Here is an 18,252-nt window from a genome sequence, read left to right on the forward strand (position 1 = left end):
CAGCGTTGATCACAGAGGTGTCTCGAGGCTTGACACAGTTTGTAAACCCGAGGGTTCCTCTCGGTGCCAGCCTGCTGCACTCGCCGCTATATAGGGCACAAGTAGACCCTCTGCTTGGATGGGTGGGAATGTGCGAGGGGTGGGGGGAGAGACAGGGGGGCGAAGAGGGGGATTCATGGAGGGATGGCAGCCAGAACTGGGGCCCCATGCAGGGATGTAGAAGATGGCGAGCAGGGGGGAGGGGTGTAAGGGTTGCAGGGTGTTAGGGGGCACAGAGAGGGGCACAGGCTGGGCATGGGCAGCCTGGCAAAAAGAGCAGCCCTCCATCTGTGACACACAATGCCTCGGCTCCATGACATATACATTGGGCAATATATATATGTAGATTTAATTTCAACTTTTAGGGATTTATGTTGTCCAACTATATATATATATATATTTTTCACCTTTTATTTATAATAATAATAATAATATTTAAGTTTTACAAATGAAAATGAATGAACATTTTTATTCGGTTCATTGGCAAACTAAAACTTCAACATGCTCAAAAACTATTCTTCATATGGTGAGATATCTTGCACCTAGACGGATGATGAGGATGGGCTTGCCGGGCAAGAACGTCAAAGGAAGACCTAAGAGAAAATTGATAGATTATTTCCAAACCTGTCTGCAGTACATTGCCCACCAAATGTTGTCAGCAGTCACAAAGGTTCATTTAAGCACCAGTGAGACAATTCTAAAATTGATGATGTCATTTCAATTGTCATTTATCGTGGGTAGTAGATGAAAAAAAATCTTTATCAAATCTTATCTAATTTGGTACACGTATGCAGGGAGGCTGTCATTTTCATAACAAGTTTCTGCCAGATCTGATCCAAATTGCACATTTGGTAGTAATTTAAAGGAAATCCCATTTAACATGTTGTAGTGCATACTGTATATCTCTAACAAATCTTATCAGATCAACTTGTCATTTGTCATGCTTATGTGGGATTTTATTACATTATGCAAGAAGTCTTGGATCTGAATAAATATTAACCTCCTTTTATCTCAAAATCCTAAATTATTGTCATTCACGCACTAATTTGGAACGTGGCAAAGTCTCAATTGCATGTCTTTTTTCTTTCTTTTTTTTGTGGCTGCTTGTCAGTTTCTTATGTTTTGGAACCAGTCATCGCTCTTAAAAAATATTGAACCTGTCATTTGTGTGGTTTTTAGCTTTAATGATCAGATGCCTCCCTCCATTATTGTCTCACCCTCTTTCATCTCTCTAACTGTCTCTCTCTCCACCCCCAGACAGACCCTCCCATCGGTGGCCATTTCCCTCCGTCTGGCTCGTCCCCTTCCTTTCACCCGGGTGACCCCACTACCGCCTCAGTGTGTCTGTCTGTCTGCTTCTCTTTTATCCAGATACAGTATACCCAAACCACTGTTCACCCTCACCCTCCTGTTTTGGTAGCAGTGTCTGCCATGGTTATCTCCTGTGCTCTTCCGACTCTGTCTTTGTTTCCAACAACGCAGATCATTTGCTTTTATTTCCCCTTGATTCTCCTCTTTTCGTGCGCTGCTACCGCACAGATGTCTGGCTTGGCCTGCAACACCTGCCTCGCCATGTGTTACTACCGAGTGTTGCCTTCAACTACAGTGCCCAGTGTGTGTGTGCGTGTTTCTTTTTTGGGGATGGGGGCGTAGAAGCCACAGAGTGGATTAGTCATGAATATTCACGTTCTGGATATACCAAACAGAAAATGGCACGGCAGAAATGACTCCACCCTTGGAAAAAATTGAGAAGGGAAGTGATGAGACTCAAGGAAGTATGGGTGAAGGCGGAAGAGCGGAGATTCTCCTGAACCAATGTGAAAAAGACAGGTGAAAGTGAGGTTGAAAAGGGAGAACGATTGCTACACAGTGAATTATGTAATCAATTTGACTCTATTTAGATAGGGACCAAATAGACTCCGTTTTAGAGTAATATTTACACTTGGAAGAGAGTAAAATAAAGAATTTAAATGACTCATAGGAACAAACTCACAACCTTTCGCATGGGAGACAGCCGTCCTACTGCCTGAGCCGCACAGCTCCTGCTTTCTGCTAGTATATCGCACATGTCAGCTGCAGCTGGTTCCATGATTGCATGGAATCTTTCTAACTCCAACAGACCAAAAACGATCTTTGGTCTCTCGGTGAGAATGCAAACAGTAGGAGGGGCGTAGCTCAGGTGGTAGTGTGGCGGTCTCCCAAGCTGAAGGTGGTGAGTTTGAGTCTTAACCCTTGAGTGAGTTTTAGTTTTTTTGTTTTATTTTACTCTCTTCCTAGTGTAAATCTTAGTTCACTCTAAAACTGAGTCTATTTGGTCCCTATCTAAATAGAGTCAAAATTAACTCTTATTACAGTCAAACTTACACTACAGAATTTACTGCGTATAAAAAATATTTGGAAGACAATATTTCCTTATTCAGATACTGTAATTTGTTGCTGTGCACTAGGGCTACTTACTAAGACCCTCATATCGTCATTTTACCAATTTAACACAAATGTGTTGGTGTTTGTGATGAGAGGGCGGGCGGTTGCATTACAATAGCATTAGCAATTAGCAAAGGAGTCCAGATCTCCGTAGGAGCCTGGTACACACACGTGGTGTATGGAGGTTTCCTCCCCCAAATCAGATATTTGTCTTAGTACCAATATTGACCAATGAGAGGCAGCAATGTGTCACAAGGAATCAAACTTCTGGAAAAAATGGGACAAAGAGGAAAGATTAGTGGAAGAATACAGTAGAATAAGCTATGCTAACTGTGGTAATTTCATGATACTAGCAAACACTTCTTGTCTTTTTCATTGCGATGAATGAATGACTTGGAGAACAAGTTATCCAAACTTTCAACACAAATTTTATTTGGTATTTGTGAAGTCTGGCAGTAGCATGAGTTTCAGGTCCATTCGTAGCAATAATGTTTTACATTCCATGTGTTAATTATTAAATTTGTGGATCCACCAAATTTGGTGTAGACCAAACACAGGGTTTGAACATGTGTGCGTCTAAAATTTATGGTTGCTGGACCCCACTATTTTCTGTACAGATTATGGCGGTAAAATCACTTTTAATGCAAATTCTTCACCACAGGTCAGGAACTGTTTCTTTGTTTATGTGTGATCTGAATGACACGGTAATCAGAAATATAAAGAGCCTTTATTGTGAAGAAACATACAAAAATACTAACAGCCAGACAGTGATGTGACTTAACTCAATCAAAATGTAACATAGGGCCTATACAGCAAGCCTAACTTAGTAGCCTAGATGACAGAATCATACCTATTTCACTTCCAAAGTGTGGTTACTGCTCTCCAAGGGTAAAAACAAATACAATCAAATGAAGAAAAGCACAGTCTGTCCATTTGATAGTTACCAGTCTACTTTCTGGATCATGCAGGATGATGTATGATTCTGAATATGCAATACAGGGAGAATGTTTTCATTGTGAATTTCAACTTTGAACTGGTCTTGAAGTAAACCTGTATTGCACACGGATTTTACTTTAATGTAACCTTAACATTCATAGCTTTTGCAACAACAACAAAAAAAGAAGCCATTCATAAGTGAGTGTATTATTTATATCTGCCTCGATTTCACGATTGAGCTCATTTTCAATTATTCGATTTTTAAAATGACGATTGATCAAATGAATTAGATTTATTGCCCAGCCCTTCTCATCGCACAAAACTGAGAGGGCACTGTAAATGAAAAAGTGTTATATATGAGACCCAAGTAAAAAGAAGGATGAGGGACATCTAGGTGGAAAAAGGCGGGAAGGAGATGATAACATGTAGACCGCTGGGGTGAGGGGCAGCACATCTAAGTGGACCAAGACCCTTGTGGCTGCTCCTCTCTCTTTCATGGAGTGCCAAAAAAGGAGATTATACCAGCTCTGCTTTCTCCTATGGCGTTGGTGGTGGGGTGGAGGATATTGGGAGGGTTAGTAGACTCATCCCTTCCCCACATCACCTCATTTTCCTCCCCCACAGACGACATCCTCTGGTGGTTTAGGCTGGACTTAAAACTAGAGAAAATCATTTCATTTTATAAGGCATTTAAGCAAAGCAACATAGTCTTCATAGTCAAGTAATATCACACAATAATTTATGTATACATGAACTTGTATGTTATATGAGGTTTTATACAGGCACGTCACATGAACTTTTACACTGTGAGAAAAGAATGTGAAACCCAAGCATTCCCAAATCATGATACCCTGTCCACAATATATCACATTAGAAATACGTTTGTACCCCTTTTCAGCTTGTTGTACATGTTAACTATTCTTAACTCATTCACTGCCATTGACGGCGCGAGACGTCAAAAATTCATTTGAACTATTCATATTAGTTTAAAACTTTTTTCCACTTTTGTTAACAAGAGTATGAAAACCTAGGAAAAAAATTATAATACATTTAACAGATATAAAATTTGTGATTAATCGTGAGTTAACTATTGAAGTCATGTGATTAATAACAATTGAACATTTTAATCGCCTGACGCCCCTAATTTTTAATAATCTTTTCGTTTCTTTCTTTCTTCCTTTTTTTTTTAAAAGATAATTTTTTTTAAAAAATCTAGGTTTTCATACTCTTGTTAACAAAAGTAGAAAAAAAGTTAAACCAATAGAAATAGTTCAAATGAATTTTTGACGTTTATAGGCGTTTATTTATCTTTAATAGGCAGTGAATGAGTTAATATGTGGTTTGATGTGTGTCCTATTTTGTAACAACTGCAGCCCAGTTAAAAGGGATCACGAATTAAGGTCTAGAGCCATTAATGGCAGTCAGTGAACTAAGGCACTTCTCGCCACAGCCACTAAAACAGTCACCATTCTGCAAATACGCGTATCTCCAATCACAGATACACACTTCTCACGATCCCGCCCTGAACAAGGCAGTCAAACAGTGAGTTAATCAGACCTATAAAAGCCTTCTTTGCCAGTAGAAGATAAAGCAGTTAGCCGGTAGTCCTGCACTGCTGAGAGCACTACTTGTCTAGCGGGGCCTTGTGGCTGCCTGATAAGAAAGGAGTGTGTGGGATACCCCTAGAGATCCAAGCACGAATGTACGCACACTCACGTACGCTCCTCTCAGTGTCAGAGCCAATCAGCTCTCAGCAAGGCCCCAGGCTCAACCAATCGTTCATCTGCATCGGGAGTTGTTCGTTTCAGCACTTTGCCCTAAAAGTGTATGTGTGTGATTATATTCAGTCATCAGCCACTTTAATTGCTACATCTATACAAGATAATAGAATTCCAAACAGAAGCTGTATCAAAAAGTCTTCCTTTTCAAATGTTCTTTTTTGATGGACACTTTTGGAGTTTATGATTTATCCGTATGCTTCGTGTCCTAAATTAGGGTTACGTGCAATACATATACTGTATAAGCTTATATGTTATGTTAACCACTATTCCACCTTGCTGATGATAATAATACAATATTATGCTTAGTATTGTGGTTACAACAAAGTTTCTAATACTGTGTTCAGTTCATTTTAAGGATGCACGGTATTGGTGCCACTCTCCAACGCTGCAATACCAGCCTGTCATATATGTACTTTGCTATATTTTTCTCCCTGAGTGAGTATGTACAATTTGGCAGATAGTCTCAACCTTTGCTTACTTCAAACTTTTTATTGATCCATTTTTACTAAACAATACTCACAGCAGCACTAAGTGATTTGGTGCCCTAGGTGAATGTGCAGATTGCCCCACGTGAAAATAAATAAACAAATAAATAAATAAATACAAATTAAAAATTAAAAATTAAAAATATCTGACAAATTTACAAATTTTACAATTTTACAATTATATATTTTTTAAATTATATTTAATAGCACACCATACAATAAATACCGCATTTCATAGACAACTACAAAAACATAATAATAATAAGTATGACTTTACCATATATTTGTTTACATTAAACACACAATTCTTATCTCGTATAAATGAATGTGCACGTGACACAATGATTTATGCAAATCTATCTGCAAGTAACTGGACTTGACTGACTGCTTTATTTTAAAGCCAGCAAACTTTGCCTTGCTTTGGTGCATGGATGTAATGGTGGAGTAAATAAGTTATAAGCAAGCTAAGAAGCTAACACTATTTTCATGTTTATTTTTATAGGCAATGATGATTGGCTGACATACATGCCTCTACCCTGGGCCCATTTTTCCTTCTGCCGCTTTCTTAATGCAGCACGTGAGGGCTTGGACCGTTTCATTGTAAATGTTTTGGAGATTTTTTTAAAAAAATCTTTTTTTGCCCTGCAATTTGGCGCCGCCTCCACTAGATGGCGCCCAAGGCGACCGCCTAGTTTGCCTATGCCCAGGCCTGACTCACAGGTATATATTTGTCATGCTCTATGAAAAATGAATTATATAAGTCAAGCTCAATTGCTACTATCTTCTTCTGATGTTCTCTTCAAATCTACGTGTGTGGTTTTTACCATGCGTGCACCACACTGCCCCCATGATGTGCACAACAGAAGCAACACATATACTTCCAGGCAAGTGGAATATGATTGATATTCAATGTGTATAAGAACAGAACACATAGTCAAATCAACTTTCTTTAAAAAGAAACGCTGCTGTAACAAAGTAAAATATTAAATAAATATATAATAAAAATATAAAACACAATACACATAGTAATAATAATAATAATAATACTGTATATTTGAGTGCCATTCCATGATATGCCATGTTTGATAAAATGTTGTTTTCGAAAGATATTAAAACAAAATAAATGTTTATCTAAGAAATAGGCTACTGGCATTATAATGTATTGTACTCCGTATTAGTGAGTAGCCTACTCAAACGTAAGTACTGTGCTTGTCCTGATACTTGGTCTGCAAAAAAGAGGTATCGGCGCATCCTTATATTTATATTTTTCTATTTTTGTTTTACCGGGTTGCTGTAAGGCAAGTATTAGAAACATCTTTCAGTATGATGGCAATAATGAACACATTGTTTAATACTTATTGAACAGTTACAATTAAAAAACAGAATGCTTTTTGAACAAGCACTTTTTCATGACAGTTATTGTGTGATTGTATGGTTGTAACTAATGATGTGTCTAGAATGTGCATTTGTATACACAGTGTGAGGAATGCTTACTAGAAGTACGATATAAGGTTGGAGCAGAACAAGCATCTACTAGCTTTACTTCATTTTTCACGACACAAATATTGATTGCAATCCGAGTTTGTAGTGCATGGGAAGCGAGTTTTTCAGGAAGTTGAAGGTTATCTTCCAAAGGCTGTTTTAATGCTCAAAATACACACTGGACAAGGCTGTGTATGCTTATGTTGTTATATTCCCTCAAATTCAAAATGTAGTATAGATTATTTTCTGTTTTATGCAGAAAAATATGTTTAGCAGCCTATTGTAAATAAAGCGCCACTGTCGTACGGGTTTCTTATCACAGTCAAGTAAACATTCATATTTGAAGTCTAATACTGTTCATCACTCTATTTACCTTGAAGGCCGCACATTTCAAAAGGCTGTTTGGTAAAAGAGAAGAGAATGCAATCTGGATTTATGTAAGATTAAATTTGCACTGTAATGAAAAATTGACATCAGTCAGTCTATAAACTGTATATAAAAAAACTGTTACATTTTGCAACTTTCCAAGATCTTTGAAGATCTCATGCATTGAAGGACTTTGTCCAGTGAGCAATTTCAATATCGAACGAAATATATCGCTAAGGTAACAAAATTGTAGGATATTCACAACAGTGTGACATCATGGATAATTCACACTTTCTTTCTTTCTTTCTTTCTTTCTTTCTTTCTTTCTTTCTTTCTTTCTTTCTTTCTTTCTTTCTTTCTTTCTTTCTTTCTTTCTTTCTTTCTTTCTTTCTTTCTTTCAACTTGTGTTATACCATCAATCGATGTTTCTAGTGTATTTTAATACATTTTGGACTGCAGCATGTGTGCTGGCCTCCAACCATAATGGCTACTTTATGCGCAGGTCAAACGTGTCCATTCCCTGTCAAAGAAATGAGAGAATAGCCGCGGTTGTGGCGGGTTCGAGTGGGCCTGCCAATGTCAACATTCCTAAATGGACCGTTGCCCAGCGGATCTTTTGTTTCTAAAGTTGATGTTAAAAGCCCAAGCCAAGACGATACAAACGGGCCTTGCAGCTTCATTGAAAACTGGTGCGTGCATGCGCATTAATGTTCGTGCGTCACGTTGCCATTATATGCACGTACAGAGACAACGTGTCTATTAAAACCTATTTATTGCTTGTATTTGTAAACATACTTGCTATATGTCCCATTAGGCAGGTTTTGAGATAGGCCTGTTACATAACAGTGCCATATGAGTGTCCTTTTACGACAACGAATATTGACCTCTTTAGTGTGTGAGAACATATTAAATCCGTTAAAAAGCATTTCGTTGGTAAGAAGATTATTAGAGTGCCGTATTATGCTTTTAGGCCTTATGTTTATTAAACCAAGCTGAAGAGGGTTTTCAATGTTAGACATCAGGTTAAGTCCAAAATCAAGTTAATTAAGACTTTTGAGTCTTTATTCATATTTTATTGCTCTAAAATCGTATATGTTTTATTTTCCCCGTTGCGTTAATTCCGCATTGAACATCGTTGAGAAAACGTGCTGTGGCAAGAATCTCGTTTGCATGTGTGTTTAATTAAAAATAAGCATTTTCTTGGCTGGATATTCCACTAATTTAAACTCCGTTAATATTAAGAGCTGATTCATTTTTAATAGTTACTCTCTTCAAAGATAATTGTGGCTTTTAAATAAAAACATGGTTGCATCATTTTTATTTAAATTCTTAAGCAGATTTATACAAAGTGGATTTGTGCAGTTACTATATTTGTTGTTTGTCAAATTATTTACAAAATATTAAAATGTTTGTTTATAATTGTATTTGATTTTCGTTTAAAAATATATATCATTATAATATTACCTCACAATGGTACAGAAATCAAAGAATGCAGGTCATGTTTTAAATTCAACAGTACTGTAGCGTTGAAAAAAAACCTCGCTGTTTATTGGGAAAAAAACCTGCTCCTTTAAATAAGTAATTTTAATATAGAAAATAAACAAATTACAGAATGGGCCAACGTGAGGGTTGGAGACTTCAGAATTAGCCCCACCCAGAAACTGACGCTGGTCAAAGCACTTTATATGATAATTATAGCAACACTTAAAAAAATGATTAAAAATAAAATGAAATATTAACATATAGGAATAATGAAGTGCATAGCCTGCTGAGGTTCTTCCTCGTCATATTTTGAAAAGTGATTAAGCTGATTAAAGCACAGATGTAACATAAATAAAATGCATCACCTGTACTAGAAAGCCAATTAGGGGCCACGCTGTTAAAAACTGACCAAAGAAATATTCCCAAAAAAATGTGCTATTTAATGTGAACAGCCTCATACTTTGCATTTGCTCTCCGCACCTTTGCACCTACATTTCTTGCTTTTGGCAGGATGATCAAACCCACAGGGCCCAAAAGCGCTCTGAAATTATGGTGCCTGCAATCCATAATGAAAATGAAATAAATTTAAGGAAATTCGTCAAACACGCGAGTGCGAGTTAATTATCGTGACTCAATTTCAAATGAATAGCTTTGATTTTAAAATGTGAACTCAAGGTTGTTATGTGATTTTTTTTTTAAAATCATATATCCCCCTCTGAGTTTTTGACGTCCTTGCTGATCACGTGGGATGCTCGGATGCCTCCTTAAGATTTGGTTATTTTAATCAGCGGCATGACTTTAACAGCCCCCTATCCTTATATTGCATTTCACCGCGTCCAAAAATAAAGTGTTTTTCACAAGCAGCATCGCGGCAGCCGAACCGATCCCCGCTCCCTCCCGTCCTCGCGAGTCAGCGCGTCGGCCTGGAGCTGCCCCTGTAGCTGCGCCGAAGCCGGTGCAGGCTCGCTAATCCCTCTGCGTCCATGCTTTCCTCTGAGCCGGTATTTAATTCCTCTAAACCCCCAGCTGCCGCCCTGCTTCCTCACTGAGCACGACAGACTGCGCACCGCTCCGGTTATTAATAATTCAGCCGCCCTCCGCTCCGCGGCCGCAGGAGGAGACCGCGCGTCCTCGCCTGGCTGCTCCCGCTCCGGTGCGTGCGCGCGACAGCGGCCACGCGGTACACTTCGCGCTTCTTCTTCTTCTTTTTTTTTTTTTATTTGTTTGTTCTTCAATCGCTATCGCCAACGAGGGACGTCACGCTGATCGTAGCCTGCACGCCGACTCAGCTCGCTGCGGAGATCAGCACCCGAAGCTCTCCGCAACTTTCCCCCGCGTGCACGTGGAGCGAGGCGGACCGCAGTTTCGTGAAAGCATGCACCCGGTTCGATTCGTCTAGCGGGTCGGCTGACGAGAGAGCGCTCTCTCTTAGACCGCAGCCCAAGTCGGGCGATTTCATGGAAATATGACGCACCTTGCATGAAGAAGTCAGGACGCAGACGACTTGGATTACAGCCTGCAGTTTACATTCAAAACAACAACAACAATGTTTACCACACCGTGTTTGCTTCCGGTATTATAAGGCTGAGTTGAACGACAAACTGAGCCCTTTCTTTTCTCCCACAAACTTTTTTGAGGGGAAGCCGAACTTTTTCCCCCCACTTTTTTTTAGAGTGGAAAATGGGTCTCTGAGAGGGTTTTGGCATCTTTCCCTACACCACAATGGTACGTGCTGTGTAAACCAATAATTTGCTCATTTGTGCAGTCAGCTTTAAACGTGATTGTAGCGGCGCTTGCATTTAATGGCATGCATTTTGTGTAGTTTGGGGTTTATTGTTAATATGTCTGTGTGCGTATATCGTGCCAAGGTCCCACCACATCACGTTTTCATCACTTTTCAAAAATTGGAGCTAATATTGTTTAAATTATGTTGTTCCTGTTTGGTTTCACAAACTCTCTGAGCTGTCCTGAAGTCTTAATTAATATGCCCCCAGTCTACTATTAATAGTAGATTATGATATGCACAATCATATCATATGGTGTAAGCAGACAACCAAAAGGCGCCCCTTAAGTTGTGTAAAAGTGTCAAGTGCTTGCCAAGTGAGTTATCTTTAGAAACTTGGCTGCAAGTGCCGCTTTCAATAAAGCATCTTTATGTGTAATCATGCAACTTTTGTCTGTTGTGCATGTTGATTAGTTGTGCAATTTAGTGATGTTCCAAAAGTTGTGAGACCACTCATTTAAACAATTACATATACAAATCACTGATACCCCCCCCCCCCTCCTTTTTGATTAGCTAAAATTGCAGGCAAACATGCAAAACCTTGCAACAGACTGTCAGCCAGTCTGAAAAAAAAGTGTACAGTTTACAGATGAGCTGTGATATATAACTCGCACATCGTTGACCCTCAATTGAGTTCTATTTTCTACTTTTCCCAGCGTTGAACTTGAGCCAGTAGTTAGGGGAACCTCCCACATACAACCTTGGCACTTCTCAAGTTCCAGCAAGCCATCTTATTTACACATGAATATGGAAGATTATTAGTATGAATAATTATTTGTTTACAAGAATTTGAGCAACCATGGCAGCTGTTCAAAAAAAAAAAGAAGCTCCTCGGTAAAAAGGATACAGAATTCAGGACAAGTCTCGTGTGGGATTATCTTGACTTGTGAGTCTCCTGCTATAGCAATTCGTCTTGAAAAAAAAAAAAACTGCAAAGTTCACACCAAACAATTTTGCAGTGTGATGAAGTATGTGTTGATCAATGTCAAGTTTCTGTGAGACGGAATCTTCCACAGTGACACACAAACACCACTTAGATGATTTATATCTGCCACTATAGTGAGTTGTCCAAATATGCAGTAGAGCAAACGGGATGTTTAACCTCTTGCCCGCTCGCCCTCCAAAAATGTTGTGTAATAATACTGCTTCAAAATAAATATTTTTAGATTGAACTTGACGACAGATATATGGATGCATAAATTCTTTACACGTGCATTTTGTGTGTGTTTCTACACACAGTACAACATATTTGCTAACATTCTTAATAACCACATGTGAAATAAGTGAGTAAAACATAGTCACAAGCTCTTCAAGTTCTCATGAGATTTGACATGCGTCTTGCATGACAGTGGTTGTTACTTCAAATTGTATGACTTGAGGGGCTTACGGTGTACATGTGTGTGTGTGTGTGCGTGTGCGGGGCCTGCTCCATGATTAGCGGTTTGTGCAGTGTGATTGCTGTCTTGGCTGTCAGTCATCCCTGTACACAATGTACAGAATATTTACACTTGTCTTGGCCTTGACGTTTCCGTGGAAAAAAGAAGAAATTATGCAAAAGATATATACAGAAGTAATTTAAAGGGGAAAACTGAGAGGCATGGCTGATTTTTCTTTAAATATTACATAAACTACAAAATAAGTCAGAAAAATATGAAAAACACTCCAACTCAGTGTTGCAATACAGACCTCAGGATTAAAAGGGAGATTAAATCTACAACGTATTTCTGTGCAAACGTTCCTTATTGTTATGACAAAAACTTAATGTTCTTAATCTTGATTTACGTATTAAATGTCTGAATCCCAAACCAAGATGTCTCTGATAACATCAGTAGGCTTTATCCTAACCAGGGCAGGACATTCTTTGAATTCATACTAACCAGTGTTGTTCATTGTTTATTGCGCCAAGGTGCCCATTTTACATTGAAAAAAATCTTACCAAATGAAACTGTGACAAAAAGTATGACGACTGAAATAATGATTATCTCAATTTGCTCCCAAATAAATTGACGCACTCTGGGCCTGTTTAATTGAACATAATGTAACAACAATGACTATTTCTGTTGAATGGTACAAGTTAATTGTAGTTTCTGCCCCCTATTGGAAGAGAAGAAGATGCTTTGCCTGTTGTCACTGTACGTCACTGGCATAGATAGCTCAACAAATATGTATTTGTAAACAGTGAATAATGATTTTAAGACTAATAAGGTGAAACTGAAATATTTTCCCACGACACCACTGAGGTCTCTCGAGACAAGTTAATGTTGGGGATGACTATAGGTACTCTGTATATTTGATAATTCCTTTTGAACTTGAATACAATCTTTTACAATCACAGAGCAGATACAGTACTAGCATTTTCACTATTGCCAAGTGAGAACTGAGCAAGTTAGACAAATTAAAAATGACACCATGAAATAATTCATTTCAACAGACATTGTTGTCATATAAATGACACACCCTTTGATGACATATAACCAGTGCACAAGTAAGAGGGAGCAGATGGTTTGACTTCATTTAGTTTACATGGCTGAAGTTTGGCAGGATATGTTGAGGACTTATGTGAAGTTTTGAGTGACGTTGATTCAACCTATGAAGTTGTGTGCCGCATAAGTGGCTGCATTCTGCATGAGTAATATGACCCTTGGAAAATTTGTCTATAGTGGTACCATTGTAAAATAATTTTAGGTGTAGAATGTGTGAATTACCCCCTTGAAGTCTGTAAAATACCCATTTAAATTAAAAGCTACAGGGAAAACGGTTTCTACAAGAATTTAACATAAAATTAGTACCATTCAACTGTATACGCAGTCTAACAAAAATATCAAGATGTAAAAACTAGGGAGAAAAAGAAACATAAATGGATCCAGTACAGTATTTTTCCCCAAAATAACAGTTGCCAGGTGTCTTGACTACGAATTGTAACACAAGTTACACATCCTATTTTTGTCACGTTAAAATTAGCATTCTGAATTATCATATAATACATACAGTATAATGAGACCACTGGCAAGCAGCGACAAGAATATAAAACTCAAATGGAGATTGCAGAGACAAATTTGCCACCTTGCTTAGCCTCGGTCACTCACGAGGCCACGCCCCCTTAAAGGCATCGCTCACGCACACATTTGTGACTTTGGGCTTATCCCAATGCACAGTAAAAACATGTTATAAAACCAGTTTATGTCTTTAAATGATCTTTAATTAAGTTTATAATGTTTTTTTTATGCAATGCTCCTTACAGTATTTAAAATACAAAATAAACTAAATACACTCCATTGGCTTTTGGTGGGTGGAATGAATTAATGACATGTCAGTTAATTTCAGTGGGGGGAAAAAAAGTTTGAAAATGAAAAAATGTTCATCACTTAAAAGGGAAATCAACCTTAAACATTTCTTGACAATAATATGTTACATGTGACCTCGCCAGTCTAAACAGGACATTCTGGTTAATATTATGTTTGTGGAATATAAGTTATGAAGCAAATTCCAGCTATTTTTATCCATCTAAGGGGGCGGCCATTTTGCCACTTGCTGTCGACTGAAGATGTCACAGTTGCTCAGGGCTCAGGCAACGACCAATCACAGCTCATCTTTTTTTCTGAAGCTGAGCTGTGATTGGTTGTTACCTGAGACCGGAGCAGTTGTGATGTCATTTTCACTCAACAGCAAGTGGAAAAATGGCTGATTCTGATATCAATAAGAACTGCTGGATTTTGCTGCTTAACTCATATTCCACATACGCAATATTACTATGAATACCATATTTAGACTAGTGGGGCTGCAAAGAAAATATTGTCAATATATATATTTTTTTGGGGGGTTGACTTCCCCTTTAATTAAGAGACCCTACGTTGAGTATGCATGCAATCAAAGTTCTAATGGACACAAATTGTAATGGAACAAATGAAACACTTTTAAATGTTAAAAAAACAACACATTATATATAAATACCTGTAACTGTAACATATGATTTAGTACTTCAACATATTAAACAAAGACATGGTTCACAGTGAAGTCTGGGTTAGTGCAGTCTAACTTTGTTTCACAGTGATAACGCTGTTAACAGTCTCAGAGCTATCCAGCGTCAATTACTTTGTCAAGACTTAACTCTGGCATTAATTGGTTTCACAGGACACGCAGGCGGCACACCAGCTGTGTGACAGAGTCATTTGAATCCACTTAATTTGGGAATGAGTTGCTATCTACTGCTGTGTCATTTTAATTTGGAAAAAAAATCATAGCAACAATACATGTATTTTCTCTCTTCTCGCGCCTCTTTAGGGCCTTAATGAGGAATTAGAGCCAATAGCATTATTCATTACACAGAGCTTGCCAGCTATTTATCACCGCAACAATATTAGCATATTTGTTTGAATTTCCACCACTTTTTTAAAGCATTCATAGCCAGGTTTAGCATTTTTAATAATCTGGCATCGAGTGTGTCTCACCAAACTGAATGCTGAAGCAGAACCAGTGGCAAGCCCCAGAAACACAGTAAAAATCCTTTTAAACAGTACGCACACACTCTGCTCTAATTACCGCCTCCCTCCCTGCCTTGTATTCCTCACCCCTTAGATGCAGGTGTAAAATATCACATTTTTCCAGCATTTCTCCCTAAGGTGGCGCTGGCTTGGGCTCACACAACACCAATTTCCCCTTTCATTTTTTTTGACAAACAACGTCCTCCTCCCATCCTTCCCGTACTTTGATGTGCTTGCCACATCTGCGCAGGTTTGTTAGCTTGTTAGCAGGTGAAGAATGAGGACGCAATTAAGGTGGAATGAAGTGGGACGAGGCAAGGTGCATGTTATGTCCTGGTGGAAGGCGAGCCTCTGATGCTCTAGAAAGTGTTGAGCTCGTCGCCTGGAAGCGATCGGAGGGCTGTTCGCTAATTGTAAGGGTACCTGCCTCTCATGATCGCTTCGAGACTGCTGAGACCCAGGTGGTTTATGAGCTGCTGTGTGAAGTCTGAGCGATGGCGAAGGGTGGGCCATATGTATATGTGCTCTGATTAATCCAGCGCCATGAAACCTGGCCAACTTCAGCATCCCTATTAAGAGCTGTCATGGTTTATGAGAGGTGGAGATAACAGGCAGGCAGATGAGGTACTCTGCGGACCATATTAATACTACACAATTTACTGTACTTACTTAGCTGCTGTCAAATCGTTGCTGTCCGACATCTACTGTATAGAGAAGCCTACACCTGAATCTGATTGCTTTTTTACATAATGTGAACATCTGTATTGTCCTTTTTTCTTTTGACATGTGAGACAGCCTGAAAGTGGCAAAGTGAGCTGTGGTCTGACATTTCGAGTTATTTTTGGAAGTCATCGACGTTGTGTACTCTGGGCCAAAGAGGAAAACGACCATCAACACTCTCATCAGCGCATAAGCCATCATATGTGATGGTATGGGCTATGTTATGGTAACTTGCACATCTGTGAAGGCACCATTAATGTTGATAGGTACGAACAGGTTTTGGAGCATCATATGTGTCTTTTTCATGGACATCCACACTTATTTTAGCAAGACATTGTCAATCCACATTCTGCACGTTACAACAGCGTGGCTTGGTAGTAAAATAGTACTATACTGGCCTGCCAGCAGTCCAGACCTGCCTCCTATTTAAAAATTATGAAGCGCAAAGTACACTAACGGACACCCCGAAATGTTTAGCACGTGAAGTTGTACATAAACAATAATGGGAAAGAATTCCACCTACAAAGCCAACCACATTGTATTGCTAAATTAATCCACTCAAGTTTTCATCTTTGTTGTTCGAGTTGAAGAGAAGCAGTTCAACTTCACAGAGCACATCTTCATACCGATCCGATTGCTTCAATTTGTATGGATTTGATTAAAAAATGTGACCAGTTAACACTTCAACATGGATCTCGTTGAAAAATTCACAAACACTTAACACAATTTTGGTGCAGTAAAGAGAAACTAAGACCAGATGAGAATGTTGCATTCCGGAGATCATTAAATAAACAAACAAATAAACAGTATCATTGTTTGGTTGATTGTTATTATAGTCTAGTCTGGGGTGAATAGTCCCTGGGGGGAAAAGTCACGCCTTATTGGCCGAACATTAGAGTCAACCAATCCACTCTGTGCTTGGGCTGGCTTGCAACATAAAGTCCAGATTTGTCTAAAATAAGTGTTCTACCCTGTACTCGAGCAAAACCTATGGCTTCGGCATAATGCTTGAGCATGGCATGAATTCTCATTAATGAGCCATCCAAACTTGACGCGTTGTAACAATAGCCGCCACATTATATAGTTGAAGTAACCTGAACAACTTGACAGCCTTCAAGTCAAAGCCAAAGCATGCCCGATCATGCACACGCGCGAGTGATTAATCCAAATGTTACCTGCCAGTTTTTAATAAACACCACTTTGCACAACTGAAATAACCACTATGTTGGAATAACTATTATATCTGCGACAATAACATGCTGTTCAGGAGTGGTTCAAATTTTGAATTGCAGCAACTCTCAAAAACTTGTTGTTGAACCCATGATAGTTCCGTCTATTTTGTCTTGCTGTGCAACAGGCCTTTCAAAGGAAGTGTCAAGTGTCAAACACGGGTAGATTTTTTTCATCTCTATCTGCTGGATCTGATGAGTTATTGTCAGGGGTACACATAAGTGGTGCACCGGTGTGCAAGTGCATAGAAAATTTGTAAATGCACAGCAAAACACATCACTGCGCATTTGCTCACAATCTACTTGGGATTTTTTTTTTTTGCGGGGTAAGAGTGGATGCTCAAACGAATCTTTACAAGTGAACGTATTAAGTGGATTCCGTGAACTGCTTTGTATATTTATACATTTCTCAGTTTATATAAACTCAGCCACAGTGAAGGTAGCCGAGCAGTGAGGGGGGCCACTGAAGAGTTCGTAGGCAGCTCGGTGTCCCTATGCGTTTTATAGCTGTGTGATTACTGTAAGATATTCACAAAATAAAATGTTCTCGGTTGAGAGATGGGGTCAATAGCTTTCAATAGATTGCATTTGCTCATGTTTTGACAGACAATACAGATGGCAAATAAAAATAGAGCTGCTTTGCTCTGAACCAATTGGAATATAGAAATGCCAGTTAGTTTGACTCAAACAATGAGGTTGCAGCACAAACATATACTGCAGTAACCTGGATTTATAATAACCTCTTATGGCTGAAGCTAGAGGGCAGCCATCTTTGCCACTGTTTAACTTGAATTCAATTTTCACTTTTTGGTGAAAAAAACACTCTTTACGCTGATGATTCCACTTTGTTGTGTTTTCATTAATGTTAAATTATTATTGACACAATAGGTGAGTGGTAAAAGTTTGACTGAGCCAGGTTACTGGGTTTTCCCTTTTGCTTGCGTTAGGCTAATCTGTTCTTGCCTCAAATACATTTGTACCCGCAGGACTCTTTGTTTGGGCAGCATATCGTTACCAAAATTGGGTTAAACATTTTTAGTTTAT

The 18,252-nt window shown here is 38.8% G+C and overlaps 1 protein-coding gene and 1 long non-coding RNA gene across 5 annotated transcripts in view; one reads left to right on the forward strand and one right to left on the reverse strand.

Moving 5' to 3' along the window:
- Positions 1-3,171: 3,171 nt before the first annotated feature.
- Positions 3,172-10,638, reverse strand: LOC144042929 (uncharacterized). Its single transcript, XR_013291013.1, has 2 exons — positions 10,470-10,638; positions 3,172-5,216 (listed from the first exon to the last, which is right to left on the reverse strand). It is a non-coding gene; the product is annotated as an uncharacterized LOC144042929 (long non-coding RNA).
- nfixb (nuclear factor I/Xb) overlaps positions 9,819-18,252 on the forward strand; it is a 137,990-nt gene continuing 129,556 nt past the window's right edge. Inside the window, exon 1 of one of the 4 annotated variants that reach the window (XM_077556039.1) lies at positions 9,819-10,720. In XM_077556039.1, coding sequence (XP_077412165.1) covers positions 10,718-10,720 — 3 coding nt within the window. In that variant the 5' untranslated portion in view covers positions 9,819-10,717. The remainder of the gene's footprint in view (positions 10,721-18,252) is intronic. The other 3 variants (XM_077556034.1, XM_077556036.1, XM_077556050.1) reach the window with 3 other exon arrangements.

Source organism: Vanacampus margaritifer, chromosome 2 (assembly GCF_051991255.1).
Source record: "Vanacampus margaritifer isolate UIUO_Vmar chromosome 2, RoL_Vmar_1.0, whole genome shotgun sequence".
Taxonomy (NCBI): Eukaryota; Metazoa; Chordata; class Actinopteri; order Syngnathiformes; family Syngnathidae; genus Vanacampus; species Vanacampus margaritifer.